General features: G+C 48.7%; 1 protein-coding gene across 2 annotated transcripts in view; it reads left to right on the top strand.

Annotated features, from left to right (window-relative positions):
- The first annotated feature begins 380 nt into the window (after nucleotides 1-380).
- The window catches only part of LOC307129691 (mitogen-activated protein kinase kinase kinase kinase 4-like), an 82,683-nt gene continuing 66,834 nt past the window's right edge, over nucleotides 381-16,229 (top strand). The window contains exons 1-2 of one of the 2 annotated variants that reach the window (XM_079822325.1): nucleotides 381-911; nucleotides 1,191-1,256. In XM_079822325.1, the coding sequence (XP_079678451.1) occupies nucleotides 855-911; nucleotides 1,191-1,256 (123 nt within the window). In that variant the 5' untranslated portion in view covers nucleotides 381-854. The remainder of the gene's footprint in view (nucleotides 912-1,190; nucleotides 1,257-16,229) is intronic. The other variant, XM_079822326.1, reaches the window with a different exon arrangement.

Below are 16,229 nucleotides of genomic sequence, written 5' to 3'. Positions count from 1 at the left end.
TGGATAGATGCACTTTTATGATGGATGATGGATGGATGCACTTTAATGATGGATAGATGCACTTTTATGATGGATGATGGATGGATGCACTTTAATGATGGATAGATGCACTTTTATGATGGATGATGGATGGATGCACTTTTATGATGGATGATGGATGGATGCACTTTAATGATGGATAGATGCACTTTTATGATGGATGATGGATGGATGCACTTTAATGATGGATAGATGCACTTTTATGATGGATGATGGATAGATGCACTTTTATGATGGATGATGGATGGATGTACTTTTATGGACTCATTCACTGCCATTATAAAGCTGAAGAGCCAGGGCATTATTAATATAACTCTGATTGTGTTCGTCTGAGAGATGTCACACACACAGAGGAGGAGCTGAGGAGAGGATCATTTTTGGGTGAACTATCCCTTTAAGTTTTGAAGTGAATACATTTAGGAAATGGCTCATTAGCTTAGAACAAATATATCAGTGTATGTATTGTGTAATGTAATAAATAAAAACTAATATAGCGCGTTATGTGAAGAATCAGTAACGTGTGTGTGTATATAAATGACTTGCATAAATGTGTTTTTCTTGACTGGATGTCGGAGTCTCCACCCACCCTCCGTGTCTCTGCCCACTCCGCCATGGACTGACCCAGACTCCGCTTCATCATCTCCGCCATCATCATCATCGTCACCGTCACGGCGAACAATAGCGCGGAGCTGCAGGGCCGCGCTCGCTCAGGATTATCCCGCGATATCAGCGATGATCAGCGGCGTCGAGCGGACACACGGTTAACGCGCACGGGACACACACAGCCTCGGTTTCTCGGAAGAATCGAGTGAAAGATGGCGAACGACTCGCCCGCGAAGAGCCTGGTGGACATAGACCTCGCGTCCCTGCGCGTGAGTGCCCGTCTCACACACTCTCTCACACACACATCCTCCACCGGGCTTCAGTTTCCGCGCGGATCGGGTGTGTTTGATGTGTATCGGTACTCTAATGCTCATTGTTACAGTGTTGCCTTTGTTCGCGGCGCGCGCGCGTGCGTGCGTGTGTGTGTGTGTGTGTGTGTGAAGGAGCGCCTCATTCCGAGCCCAGCGGACCCACGACACACACTCACACGTGTAATCTTCACACAGTTTCCCGTACTAACCCGTGTGGTGGGCTTTGTGTGATTTCAGGACCCTGCGGGCATTTTCGAGCTGGTGGAAGTGGTCGGCAATGGCACCTACGGACAAGTGTACAAGGTTGGTCTGGGCTGATTCTTACAGTTTTCACTTTGCGCTTTACAGCACCTTCAGATCTGCTCGATCAGTGTTTTACACGAGTGCAATAATGCATGTCAAAGACGAGTTTTCTCCTCGGAGAGAGATTCAGCCCTGCTGATGGGTGTGATCCGCCGCGCATGCGCAGACGCACTCAATGCGACAAACATGACATTGATTATAAACTCCCTTTAAAGCAGCAGTTTCACACAGATATGATTATAAACTCTCTTTAAAGCAGCAGTTTCACACAGATATGATTATAAACTCTCTTTAAAGCAGCAGTTTCACACAGATATGATTATAAACTCTCTTTAAAGCAGCAGTTTCACACAGATATGATCATAAACTCTCCTTAAAGCAGCAGTTTCACAGATATGAGTAAGTCCTGCACTATTACTGTACTCATACTGAGTGATGGAAGAACTGCTCTTACTCCAGCCATGACTGTTAGCATCACTGTTCTGCCTCTTTATTAGATTGAGTTTTTAAAGCTGAATAACTATAGATGACGGGTGGTGTAGATGACGGGCAGTGTAGATGACGGGCGGTGTAGATGACGGGCGGTGTAGATGACGGGCGGTGTAGATGATGGCCGGCTGGTGTAGATGATGGCCGGCTGGTGTAGATGATGGCTGGTGTAGATGATGGCTGGTGTAGATGATGGCCGGTGTAGATGATGGCTGGTGTAGATGATGGCCGGTGTAGATGATGGCCGGTGTAGATGATGGCTGGTGTAGATGATGGCCGGTGTAGATGACGGCCGGTGTAGATGATGGCCGGTGTAGATGATGGCCGGTGTAGATGATGGCCGGTGTAGATGATGGCCGGTGTAGATGATGGCCGGTGTAGATGATGGCCGGTGTAGATGACGGCCGGTGTAGATGATGGCCGGTGTAGATGATGGCCGGTGTAGATGATGGCCGGTGTAGATGATGGCCGGTGTAGATGATGGCCGGTGTAGATGATGGCCGGTGTAGATGATAGCCGGTGTAGATGATGGCCGGTGTAGATGACGGCCGGTGTAGATGATGGCCGTCCGGTGTAGATGACGGCCGGTGTAGATGATGTGTAGATGATGTGTAGATGATGTGTAGAAGGTGTAGATGACGGCCGGTGTAGATGACGGCCGGTGTAGATGACGGCCGGTGTAGATGACGGCCGGTGTAGATGACGGCCGGTGTAGATGACGGTCGGTGTAGATGACGGCCGGTGTAGATGATGGCTGGCTGGTGTAGATGATGGCCGGTGTAGATGATCGCTGGCTGGTGTAGATGATGGCCGGTGTAGATGATGGCTGGTGTAGATGATGGCTGGTGTAGATGATGGCCGGTGTAGATGATCGCTGGCTGGTGTAGATGATGGCCGGTGTAGATGACGGCCGGTGTAGATGACGGTCGGTGTAGATTAGATTAGATTAGATTAGATTCAACTTTATTGTCATTACACAAGTACAAGTACAAGGCAACGAAATGCAGTTTAGGTCTAACCAGAAGTGCAATAGCAGCAAGTGCAGGATATACAATGGATGCGTAAGTGCAGGACATGGATATGTACTGAATATGTATAAATATGTATAAATAGAGAGACGTTATTACTATAAACAGAACTGAATTTACAGGTGAATATGTACAGTGAATAAATATACAGATGGCTATTACTATAAACAGAATTTACAGGTGAATATGTACTATGAATACAATATACAGATGGCTATTACTATAAACAGAATTTTACAGATAGAGGTATACAATAATATGTTAGGCTAATATGAGGAATAGCAGTGGATTAGGGTAGTGCAATAAATTATGGACAGAGCTATCCGGAAAAAAAAGTGTAAAGTGCAGTGGAAAGTGGTTGCATATTACATTTAGAAGTACAGTGCAAAAATGCAAATGTAAACATTGGTACTATAAATACAGTCAGCAGTGCAAATGAGCATAATCCAGTTAAGATATGGCAGTGTAAGATGCATATGTAAACAGTTGTTACTGTGATAAACAGTCGGTAGTGCAAATAACAAAGTGAAGGAAGATGTGAGGTAGGAGAGTTATCAGTTTATGAGGGAAGTGGATCAACGGGGGTTTGAGTTCAGTAAAGAGACAGCTCTGGGGAAAAAACTGTTCTTAAGTCTGCTGGTCCTGGTCCGGTGGATCCTGAAACGCCCGCCGGAGGGCAGGAGAGAAAACAGTCTGTGGGCTGGGTGAGAGGAGTCCTTGAGGATGCTGCGAGCTCGATGCAGACAGCGTTTCCTCTGGATGTGTTCGATGGCAGGCAGTGGAGTCCCTGTGATGCGCTGGGCAGTTTTCACCACCCGCTGCAGTGCCTTGCGCTCCGCAACAGAGCAGCTCCCATACCACACTGCCACACAGTTGGTCAGGATGCTTTCTATTGCGCAGTGGTAGAAGTTCACCAGGATAGCCGAGGAGAGCTGATTCTTCCTCAGTGTCCTCAGGAAGAAGAGGCGCTGGTGAGCCTTCTTGACCAGGCTGGAGGTGTTGGTCGTCCACGACATGTCCGCCGAGATGTGGATCCCCAGGAACTTGAAACTGGAGACACGTTCAACAGCCATTCCATTGATGTGGATGGTGTCGTGTGTGCCTCTTGACTCCTTCCTGAAGTCCACGATGAGCTCCTTCGTTTTGGTGGTGTTGAGGAGCAGGTTATTATCAGCGCACCATGTGGCCAGGTGCTGGATCTCTTCCCTGTAGGCAGTCTCATCGTTGTTGCTGATGAGCCCGATCACCGTAGTGTCGTCCGCAAACTTGACGATAGAATTAGATCCATACACAGGCTTGCAGTCGGCGGTGAAGAGGGAGTAGAGAAACGGGCTTAGCACACAGCCCTGTGGTACACCAGTGTTGAGTGTGATGGATGTGGAGCAGGTGAATCCTGAACGAACATTCTGGGGTCTGTCAGTTAGGAAGTCCAAAATCCAGTTACACATTGAAGTGTTGATGCCCAGGTCTCCAAGTTTAGCTATTAACTTGGATGGGATGACAGTGTTGAATGCTGAGCTGAAGTCAACAAACAGCATGCGTGCATACGTGTTCTTATGGTCCAGATGGGTGAGCACAGAGTGCAGTGCCATGGAAACGGCATCCTCTGTGCTCCTATTGCTGCGGTAGGCAAACTGGTGTGAGTCCAATGTGGATGGTATAGAGTCTTTTAGGTGTTCCAGGACCAGCCGCTCAAAGCACTTCATAACGATGGGTGTGAGTGCTACAGGGCGGTAGTCATTAGGGCACCTCGGGTTAGAGTGTTTCGGCACTGGCACAATGGAAGTGCGTTTAAAGCATGTCGGTACAGCTGCTTGGGCAAGAGACAGGTTGAAAATGTCTGTAAAAACCCCAGCGAGCTGCTCCGCACATGCCCTGAGCACACGTCCAGGGATGTTGTCTGGTCCAGCAGCCTTGTGTGCGCTGATCCGGCTCAGTGCCTTGCAGACATCTATGGAGGAGAGTGTGATTGGTGGGTGGTCAGCTGAGGGTTTGAGCTTGGTGGCAGTTTCTCTGTTGTCTCTTTCAAAACGAGCATAAAAGTAATTTAGCTCGTTCAGGAAGTTGACATCAGTGGCTGCGGGGGTGGAGTGGGGGGGTTTGTAGTCACTGATGGCCTGGATGCCCTGCCACATGCGTCGAGGGTCAGAGTTGGAAAAGTGACCCTCTATCTTTAGCTTGTAGCAGTGCTTGGCCTTTTTGATGCCCCTCTTCAGGTTTGCCCTGGACGTACTGTAGGCTTGTGCATCACCTGATTTGAAGGCAGTATTGCGTGACTTCAGCAGGAAACATGCTGGTGAAACTTGGGTAGCACTGACTTTAGGTTTGAATGATTAAAGTCACCTGCAACAATAAACGCAGCTTCCGGGTGATTAGTCTGTTGTTTACTGATGGCTGCGTGAAGTTCTTTCATAGCAAGCTTGGCATCAGCATCCGGGGGAATATAGGCTGCAGTGATAATAGTGGAGGTGAACTCCCGCGGTAGATAAAACGGTCTACATTTAACCATGAGAAACTCCAGGTTAGCTGAACAATGACTCCCAACAATAGCAGAGTTTGTGCACCAAGCTTTGTTAATATAAATGCACAATCCACCACCTCTTGTCTTACCGGAGCCATCTGATGTTCTATCCGCCCGGAGTGTGTGGCGTCCCGCTAGCTCAATAGCGGTGTCCGGTATTCCGCTGTTTAACCAGGTTTCAGTGAAGATTAGGACGTTACAGTTCAAAAGTTTCTTACTGTGTGTAATGCTGAGTCGAATCTCCTCCATTTTGTTCACTAGCGATCGTACATTGGCAAGGAAAATGCTGGGTAAAGAGAGCCGGTAAGGAGTTAGCCTTAGCTTAGCTCTTAGACCTCCACGCTTACCCCGTCTTTGTTTACGATCACAGCGCCGCCTTCTAGCACTTCCGCCCGGCCGGGCAGAGCGCATCGCCTCGGGCGTCCTAGCGATCTCAGGAAGGAGTTGAAGATTGTCCATAAAACTGTCGGAAATTCGCAAACCAATATCCAAAAGCTCACAGCGGGTGTACGATGTAAAAGCACAACTGTTCTGTACGAACAGACCCGAGATGAACAAGAAAAATACCGCAAAATTGCAGAATCTGGAGAGACGCTGAGCCTCGCGATCTACTCGCGCCGCCATCTTGGTCAAATCATGACCAAGATGACGGCCGGTGTAGATGATGGCTGGCTGGTGTAGATGATGGCCGGTGTAGATGATCGCTGGCTGGTGTAGATGATGGCCGGTGTAGATGATGGCTGGTGTAGATGATGGCTGGTGTAGATGATGGCCGGTGTAGATGATCGCTGGCTGGTGTAGATGATGGCCGGTGTAGATGATGGCCGGTGTAGATGACGGCCGGTGTAGATGACGGCCGGTGTAGATGACGGCCGGTGTAGATGACGGCCGGTGTAGATGACGGCCGGTGTAGATGACGGCCGGTGTAGATGACGGCCGGTGTAGATGACGGCCGGTGTAGATGACGGCCGGTGTAGATGACGGCCGGTGTAGATGACGGCCGGTGTAGATGACGGCCGGTGTAGATGATGGCCGGCTGGTGTAGATGATGGCCGGCTGGTTTAGATGATGGCCGGCTGGTGTAGATGATGGCTGGTGTAGATGATGGCCGGCTGGTGTAGATGATGGCCGGCTGGTGTAGATGATGGCCGGCTGGTGTAGATGATGGCCGGCTGGTGTAGATGATGGCTGGTGTAGATGATGGCCGGTGTAGATGATGGCCGGTGTAGATGACGGCCGGTGTAGATGACGGTAGATGACGGCCGGTGTAGATGACGGCCGGTGTAGATGACGGCCGGTGTAGACGACGGCCGGTGTAGACGACGGCCGGTGTAGACGACGGCCGGTGTAGACGACGGCCGGTGTAGACGACGGCCGGTGTAGACGACGGCCGGTGTAGATGATGGCCGGTGTAGATGATGGCCGGTGTAGATGATGGCCGGTGTAGATGACGGCCGGTGTAGATGACGGCCGGTGTAGATGATGGCTGGTGTAGATGACGGCCGGTGTAGATGATGGCCGGTGTAGATGATGGCCGGTGTAGATGATGGCCGGTGTAGATGATAGCCGGTGTAGATGATGGCCGGTGTAGATGATGGCCGGTGTAGATGATGGCTGGTGTAGATGACGGCCGGTGTAGATGATGGCCGTCCGGTGTAGATGACGGCCGGTGTAGATGACGGCCGGTGTAGATGAAGGTGTAGATGATGTGTAGATGATGTGTAGATGATGTGTAGAAGGTGTAGATGACGGCCGGTGTAGATGACGGCCGGTGTAGATGACGGCCGGTGTAGATGACGGTCGGTGTAGATGATGGCTGGTGTAGATGATGGCTGGTGTAGATGATGGCCGGTGTAGATGATGGCTGGTGTAGATGATGGCCGGTGTAGATGATGGCCGGTGTAGATGATGGCCGGTGTAGATGATGGCTGGTGTAGATGATGGCCGGTGTAGATGATGGCTGGTGTAGATGATGGCCGGTGTAGATGATAGCTGGTGTAGATGATGGCTGGTGTAGATGATGGCCGGTGTAGATGATGGCTGGTGTAGATGATGGCTGGTGTAGATGATGGCTGGTGTAGATGATCGCTGGCTGGTGTAGATGACGGCCGGTGTAGATGACGGCCGGTGTAGATGACGGCCGGTGTAGATGACGGTCGGTGTAGATGATGGCTGGTGTAGATGATGGCTGGTGTAGATGATGGCCGGTGTAGATGATGGCCGGTGTAGATGATGGCCGGTGTAGATGATGGCCGGTGTAGATGATGGCCGGTGTAGATGATGGCTGGTGTAGATGATGGCTGGTGTAGATGATGGCCGGTGTAGATGATGGCCGGTGTAGATGATGGCCGGTGTAGATGATAGCTGGTGTAGATGATGGCTGGTGTAGATGATGGCTGGTGTAGATGATGGCTGGTGTAGATGATGGCTGGTGTAGATGATGGCTGGTGTAGATGATCGCTGGCTGGTGTAGATGATGGCCGGTGTAGATGATGGCTGGTGTAGATGATGGCTGGTGTAGATGATCGCTGGCTGGTGTAGATGATGGCCGGTGTAGATGATGGCTGGTGTAGATGATGGCCGGTGTAGATGATGGCCGGTGTAGATGATGGCCGGTGTAGATGATGGCTGGTGTAGATGATGGCCGGTGTAGATGATGGCCGGTGTAGATGATGGCTGGTGTAGATGATGGCCGGTGTAGATGATGGCTGGTGTAGATGATGGCTGGTGTAGATGATGGCCGGTGTAGATGATCGCTGGCTGGTGTAGATGATCGCTGGCTGGTGTAGATGATGGCTGGTGTAGATGATGGCTGGTGTAGATGATGGCCGGTGTAGATGATGGCCGGTGTAGATGATGGCCGGTGTAGATGATGGCCGGTGTAGATGATGGCCGGTGTAGATGATGGCCGGTGTAGATGATGGCCGGTGTAGATGATGGCCGGTGTAGATGATGGCCGGTGTAGATGATGGCCGGTGTAGATGATGGCCGGTGTAGATGATGGCCGGTGTAGATGATGGCCGGTGTAGATGATGGCCGGTGTAGATGATGGCCGGTGTAGATGATGGCCGGTGTAGATGATCGCTGGCTGGTGTAGATGATCGCTGGCTGGTGTAGATGATCGCTGGCTGGTGTAGATGATCGCTGGCTGGTGTAGATGATCGCTGGCTGGTGTAGATGATGGCTGGTGTAGATGATGGCTGGTGTAGATGATGGCTGGTGTAGATGATGGCTGGTGTAGATGATGGCTGGTGTAGATGATGGCCGGTGTAGATGATGGCTGGTGTAGATGACGGCCGATGTAGATGACGGCCGGTGTAGATGACGGCCGGTGTAGATGACGGCCGGTGTAGATGATGGCCGGTGTAGATGACGGCCGGTGTAGATGATGGCCGGTGTAGATGATGGCCGGTGTAGATGATGGCCGGTGTAGATGATGGCCGGTGTAGATGATGGCCGGTGTAGATGATGGCCGGTGTAGATGACGGCTGGTGTAGATGACGGCCGGTGTAGATGACGGCCGGTGTAGATGACGGCCGGTGTAGATGATGGCCGGTGTAGATGATGGCCGGTGTAGATGATGGCCGGTGTAGATGACGGCCGGTGTAGATGATCGCTGGCTGGTGTAGATGATGGCTGGTGTAGATGATGGCCGGTGTAGATGATGGCCGGTGTAGATGATGGCCGGTGTAGATGATGGCCGGTGTAGATGATGGCCGGTGTAGATGATGGCTGGTGTAGATGATCGCTGGCTGGTGTAGATAATCGCTGGATGTCTCCACCACATCATCAGAACCGGCTGGTGAAGGCTCATGTTAGTTATGGTCAGGAGAGGGTGCAGTAGAGATCTGCATTGATGCTGAAAGGATATTTTTGTTCAGAAACTCTGCCATCATGTGTTGTACAGTAGTCACAGTGTGCTTGTGCTTCTGCATCATTAACCGCAGTGCTCCGCTTTAAAGGGTTAATGTGTCCTTTACGCTCTCCTATGTCTTGTATACGACTCTCCTTCATCCTCAACACACAATACATGATATTTTTAATGAAACCCAAGAGATTTTTGCTTCTATTGAAAGTCCATGTAACCAAAATCTTGAAGCTGGTACTTCTAGGCCTGGTTTCGCAGACAGGGCTCAGATTAAGCCAGGATTAGGCCTTAGATCAATCAGGACATTTAAGAAGCTTTTATAAACGTGCCTCAGATAAAAACACATTACTGGTGTGCATCTTGAGACCGGACAATGGCACTGAGATACGCTTTCAGCTCAAACATGCTGTAGACGAGCTTAAGATAGACATAAGAGTAGAATAAACCCTGAGGAGACACAATCACTTTATATAAAACAGATGTCATCTAATCACACACAAACATTGATCAGCACATAAATAGAGCTCTTCAGATAATAAACCGGCTCAAATGTGTCCCTACCTCACACACACCCATCATCTCACCAACACATGAAGTTTATCAGAACACTAATCAGAGAGAAAACTAGCGAGATGGCAAAAAGAAACAAAAATGCCCCCAAATTCAGTTAAGGGGGCAAAAAATGTCCCTTACGGCTGTCATGATTAAATATATATCGATTGCGGTTTACAGTAGATTTGCTCATGTTACGTCACATTTCTTTTCATACGGGTTTGCAGCGTGGAGCATTATAACCAATCACACACGTTTCTGTTGAGCTTATGAACGCAGTGTCCAATCAGAGGCGTTTTGAGTCGTCACTGTTGTTTAGTGCACGCTCACGGACTGAGTTCTGAATCTGCATGCATATTCTCACACACCGTGTCTACACCGGACGCGAGCGGTGGGATGCGACGCAACAATAGATCATATAACCCATTATAATCACTGATTCTGTTTAACTACTCGCCAAGACAGGCACTCAGACTCCATTTTGTGTGTATTTGAGCATTTAAGCGCAGTGAGCTGCTCATTTTGGTACTTGCGACTCGAGCTGTTTGAGACTTGTGTGTGTCAGTTATACTGAACAAAATTATAAACGCAACACTTTTGTTTTTGCCCCATTTTTCATGAGCTGAACTCAAAGATCTAAGACTTTTTCTATGTACACAAAAGGCCTTTTTCTCTTGAATATTGTTCACAAATCTGCCTAAATGTGTGTTAGTGAGCACTTCTCCTTTGCTGAGATAATCCATCACCTCACAGGTGTGGCGTATCCAGATGTTGATTAGACAGCAGGATTATTGGACAGGTGTGCCTGAGGCTGGACACAATAAAAGGCTGAAAACCAGTCAGTACTTGGTGCGACCACCAGTTGCCCCCTGCAGTGCAGCACATCTCCTCCTCATAGAGCTGATCAGGTGCTGATTGTGGCCTGTGGTTGGTCCACTCCTCTTCAATGGCTGTGAAGCTGCTGGATATTGGCAGGAACTGGAAGACGCTGTCATATACGCCGATCCAGAGCGTCCTAAACATACTCAATGGGTGACGTGTCCGGTGAGTGTGCTGGCCATGCAGGAACTGGGATGTCTTCAGCTTCCAGGAATTGTGCCGTGCATTATCACGCTGAACATGAGGTGATGGTCATGATGGCCTCAGGATCTCGTCACGGTATCTCTGTGCATTCAACATGCCATCAATAAAATGCTCCTGTGTTAGCCTGCCCATACCATAACCCACAGCCACCATGGTCCACTCGATCCACAAACCGCTCACCCACAGGACGCCACACACGCTGCCTGCCATCTGCCCAGTACAGGGAAAACCAGGATTCATCCGTGAAGAGAACACCTCTCCAAAGGGCCAGACGCCATCGGATGAGCATTTGCCCACTGGAGTCGGTTAGGATGACGAACTGCAGTCCGGTCGAGACCCCGATGAGGACGACGAGCATCAGATGAGCTTCCCTGAGACGGTTCTGACCGTTTGAGCAGAAGTCCTTTGGTTATGCAGACCGATTGTTGCAGCAGCTGTCCGGGCGGATGCTCTCAGACGATCCTGGAGGTGAAGCCGCTGGATGTGGAGGTCCTGGGCTGGTGTGGGAACACGTGATCTGCGGTGGTGAGGCCGGTCGGATGTACTGCCACATCCTCTGAAACGCCTCTGGAGACGGCTCATGGTAGAGAAATGAGCATTCAGTTCACGGGCAACAGCTCTGGTGGTCACTCCTGAGGTCAGCTGGCCAATCGCACGCTCCCTCAAACCTGTGCCATCTGTGGCATTGAGCGGTGATAAAACTGCACACTTTAGAGTGGCCTTTTATTGTGTCCAGCCTCAGGCACACCTGGGCAATAATCCTGCTGTCTAATGAGCATCTGGATACGCCACACCTGTGAGGTGATGGATTATCTCGGCAAAGGAGAAGTGCTCACTAACACACATTTAGGCAGATTTGCGAACAATATTTGAGAGAAATAGGTGTTTTGTGCATAGAAAAACTCTTAGATCTTTGAGTTCAGCTCATGAAAAATGGGGGCAAAAACAAAAGTGTTGCGTTTATAATTTTGTTCATTGAATATAGATCAGAAGTGTGCGCTGTCTGTGTGAGTGGGAATTATCGAAATTATGCACAATACAATATGAGCCGAGTGCGTGAGAGGAGGCTCATTCATAAATGCTTCCTTTCCTCTGTAGCCAGAATATCACTTGATTTTACAACTGAAAACAGATCTTCTAATACACTTTTACTTTTTCCTTCCTTCTCTTCCTTTCTGCCCAGGTGTTTGGATCAAATGTGCAGTATATTTTATTGATATTGCTCTGACAGTTTGGGAGTGTGTTACAGTAGACCTGTGTGTGTGTGTGTGTGTGTGTGTGTCATTCATACGGTGTTTAAACCATCCCTAGACTGACCACAGTTTGGGAGTGTTGTGTGCCTATTATTTTTATCTTGTTTCTTAATAAAGTTGATCGATTTCCTCTCGGTTTGCACATGGCTCTTTTTCTAGTGTTGTGCGCTGACAACAGTTTTATGATCAGCTGATTTCTGTTAGCGTATGAACATAAACACTGGGGGTGTAACGATACCCCAATGCCACGGTTCAGTTCACATCATGGTTTTGGAGCTGTTAGGGCAGGGTTCATGACAGGGCACCAGTAATAATAACACTAGATTCACTTTTAACTTAACTTATTAACTTTATCAACTTTATACGTTGGCTTCACGTTTTCTTTAGAGCAGTTAGCAAACCTGAGTAAACTAAAATGAAATAAATGTCTCCACTGTAGACTAGTATAGACTAGTTTAAAAAAACTAAACAAGCTAATTTATTCCACAAAAATGAATGACCACACATGTAATTTTCCTCTAGCCTACTTAGACACATAAAGTGTATGAATATGACTAATACTGATGATGAATAAATAGGCCTATAAGTTAAAGCTATTAAATAGCAGTTTTTGTAACACAATAACGTAGCCACCACACTAATTTAAAAATACAAAATAACAAAGTGAAAATAAAGTGACATTTTGGGGTTATGGAAACAACCGTTACCATGGCAAATACACAATACTGAACTGTTCAATACACTGAAAAATTAACTGTTAATGAATCATTTGACTGCTCCTGATTGGATACTTTTGATGACAATTTTCAATCCGGTTTCCGACCGCATCACAGCACAGAGACAGCGCTCAAAGATAATAAATTATATTCGTTGTCGATCACAACTTACTTCTTGACAGGCTGGAAAACTGGGTTGGGCTTTCTGGGATGGTCCTTAAATGGTTCAGGTCATACTTAGAAGGGAGAGGTTATTATGTGAGTATAGGTGACCATAAGTCTGAGTGGACATCCATGACATACGGAGTCCCACAAGGGTCAATTCTTGCTCCACTCCTATTCAACCTGTACATGCTGCCACTGAGCCAAATAATGAAAAATAACAAAATGGCTGACCACAGCTATGCTGACGACACCCAGATCTACTTAGCCCTATCACCTAATGACTACAGCCCCATTGACTCTCTATGTAAATGCATTGATGAAGTTAACAACTGGATGAGCCAAAACTTTCTTCAGTTAAACAAAGACAAAACTGAAATCACTGCATTTGGAAATAAAGATGAAATTCGGTCTAATAACAAAAAATCAAGTCAGGAATCTGGGTGTGATTTTGGAGTCAGACCTGAGTTTCAGTCGTCATGTCAAAGCAATAACTAAATCAGCTTACTATCATCTCAAACATATATAAAGAATTAGATGCTTTGTTTCCAGGCAAGACTTAGAGAAACTCGTTCATGCTTTTATCACCAGTAGGGTGGACTATTGTAATGGTCTTCTCACCGGCCTTCCCAAAAACACCATTAGACAGCTGCAGCTCATACAGAACGCTGAGCAGAACCAGAACATAGGACCATATCACACCAGTCCTCAGGTCTTTACACTGGCTTCCAGTCACATTTAGAAAATATATTATTAAAAAAAAAGCTGCCCTGTCAGATGCGTGTGAAGTGTGGGCATGAGCGTGTCTTTCAGTGGATCTGTCCTTCTGTCAGATCACACCATCACTCTCTAATCCAGGGCCCGTGTTCTTAAATAAGTATTATTACTGGTATATAAATCACTCAATGACCTAGGACCTCAATACACTGCAGATATGCTGATAAAGTACAAACCCAACAGATCACTCAGATCATCAGGATCAAGTCAGTTAGAAATACCAAGGGTTCACTCAAAGCAAGGAGAGTCTGCTTTTAGCTCTTATGCCAGCCGTAGCTGAACCAGCTTCCTGAACAGATCAGATGTGCTCCAACAGCAGCCACTCTCAGATCCAGATTCACCACATCTGTTCAGCTGTGCATTTAGGGGGCTTTCACACTAGCAGTTTTGGTGTGCACCTGGGTTCGTTCGGTTCGCTGCTGATGCGAACGCAATCGTACTAAATCGCGGAAGTGAACCGCTATTAATGACGTATGATTTGATAAAAATGTGTGTTTGTGTGCGTTTCACTCATTTTCCTGACGAGCGCGACTGACGTACTGCAAGCAGAGAGCTGTAGATCTCATTTCTGCTCGTCTTCAGCGATCTTTAGAGCATTGCAGTACATTTGTGGCAGATAGACACAAGTGCCATTACGTACTGAAGCTTTGGGAACAAAACCAACGGTTCAAAAACAAAATATAAAAGTGAGGTGAGCAACGCTATGCATTTTGCCGCCTTCTCGCTCCCCGTCGTTACTAAGCAACCGGGTAAACAGCTGCTGCTTTGATGACGCAAACGCACCCCGGCTCGGACCCAATAATATAATATGAACACAGTCCAGTAGGGGCAGGGGCAGGGGCAGGGGGAGGGGGAGGGGCAAGGGCAGGGATAGCAGTCGAACCCGGGTTCAGTCCCAATAATATAATATGAACACAGTCCAGTGGGGGCAGGGGCAGGGGGAGGGGGAGCAGTCGAACCCGGGTTCAGTCCCAATAATATAATATGAACACAGTCCAGTGGGGGCAGGGGCAGGGGCAGGGGGAGCAGTCGAACCCGGGTTCAGTCCCAATAATATAATATGAACACAGTCCAGTGGGGGCAGGGGCAGGGGGAGCAGTCGAACCCGGGTTCAGTCCCAATAATATAATATGAACACAGTCCAGTGGGGGCAGGGGCAGGGGGAGGGGGAGCAGTCGAACCCGGGTTCAGTCCCAATAATATAATATGAACACAGTCCAGTGGGGGCAGGGGCAGGGGCAGGGGGAGCAGTCGAACCCGGGTTCAGTCCCAATAATATAATATGAACACAGTCCAGTGGGGGCAGGGGCAGGGGGAGGGGGAGCAGTCGAACCCGGGTTCAGTCCCAATAATATAATATGAACACAGTCCAGTAGGGGCAGGGGGAGGGGCAGGGGCAGGGGCAGGGGGAGCAGTCGAACCCGGGTTCAGTCCCAATAATATAATATGAACACAGTCCAGTGGGGGCAGGGGCAGGGGGAGGGGGAGCAGTCGAACCCGGGTTCAGTCCCAATAATATAATATGAACACAGTCCAGTAGGGGCAGGGGCAGGGGCAGGGGGAGCAGTCGAACCCGGGTTCAGTCCCAATAATATAATATGAACACAGTCCAGTGGGGGCAGGGGCAGGGGGAGGGGGAGGGGCAGGGGCAGGGGGAGGGGGAGCAGTCGAACCCGGGTTCAGTCCCAATAATATAATATGAACACAGTCCAGTGGGGGCAGGGGCAGGGGGAGGGGGAGGGGCAGGGGGAGGGGGAGGGGCAGGGGGAGGGGGAGCAGTCGAACCCGGGTTCAGTCCCAATAATATAATATGAACACAGTCCAGCAGGGGCAGGGGCAGGGGCAGGGGCAGGGGGAGGGGCAGGGGGAGCAGTCGAACCCGGGTTCAGTCCCAATAATATAATATGAACACAGTCCAGCAGGGCCAGGGGCAGGGGGATGGGCAGGGGCAGGGGCAGGGGCAGGGGGAGGGGGAGCAGTCGAACCCGGGTTCAGTCCCAATAATATAATATGAACACAGTCCAGCAGGGGCAGGGGCAGGGGCAGGGCCAGGGGCAGGGGCAGGGTTAGGGGGAGCAGTCGAACCTGGGTTCAGTCCAGGCAATCGAACCAAGTGTGAAATTTACTGAATGAGCTGTGCTTCGTCCAAACTGCTTGCACTTTATTTTATGCTTCAAATGAACCCTGTTTCATCTTTGCATTGTTTTACTATTTTCATTCTTTTATACCTGTATCGTTTTTATTTTAATTTTATTCTTATTATATATATATATTTTATTTTATTCACTTCTGAATATTTTAATTCCATTTCTGTGTAAAGCACTTTGAATTGCCACTGTGTATGAAATGTGCTGTACAAAAACTTGCCTTGCCTAGCACAGAATGAACATCATAACCTAACCCTTCCCAGCTAACACACGGCGTACCGGTCACGTGATTTATTGGTGCTTTACTTTTATTTCATGACTTGCGTAGCATGATCGAAGTTTCTCTTTCGCTCAATATATTTGAAGTGATATACGTT

The sequence above is a fragment of the Gobio gobio genome, assembly GCF_949357685.1.
Source record: "Gobio gobio genome assembly, chromosome: 7".
NCBI lineage: Eukaryota > Metazoa > Chordata > Actinopteri > Cypriniformes > Gobionidae > Gobio > Gobio gobio.
This window is presented reverse-complemented; position numbering and strand designations above follow the sequence as displayed.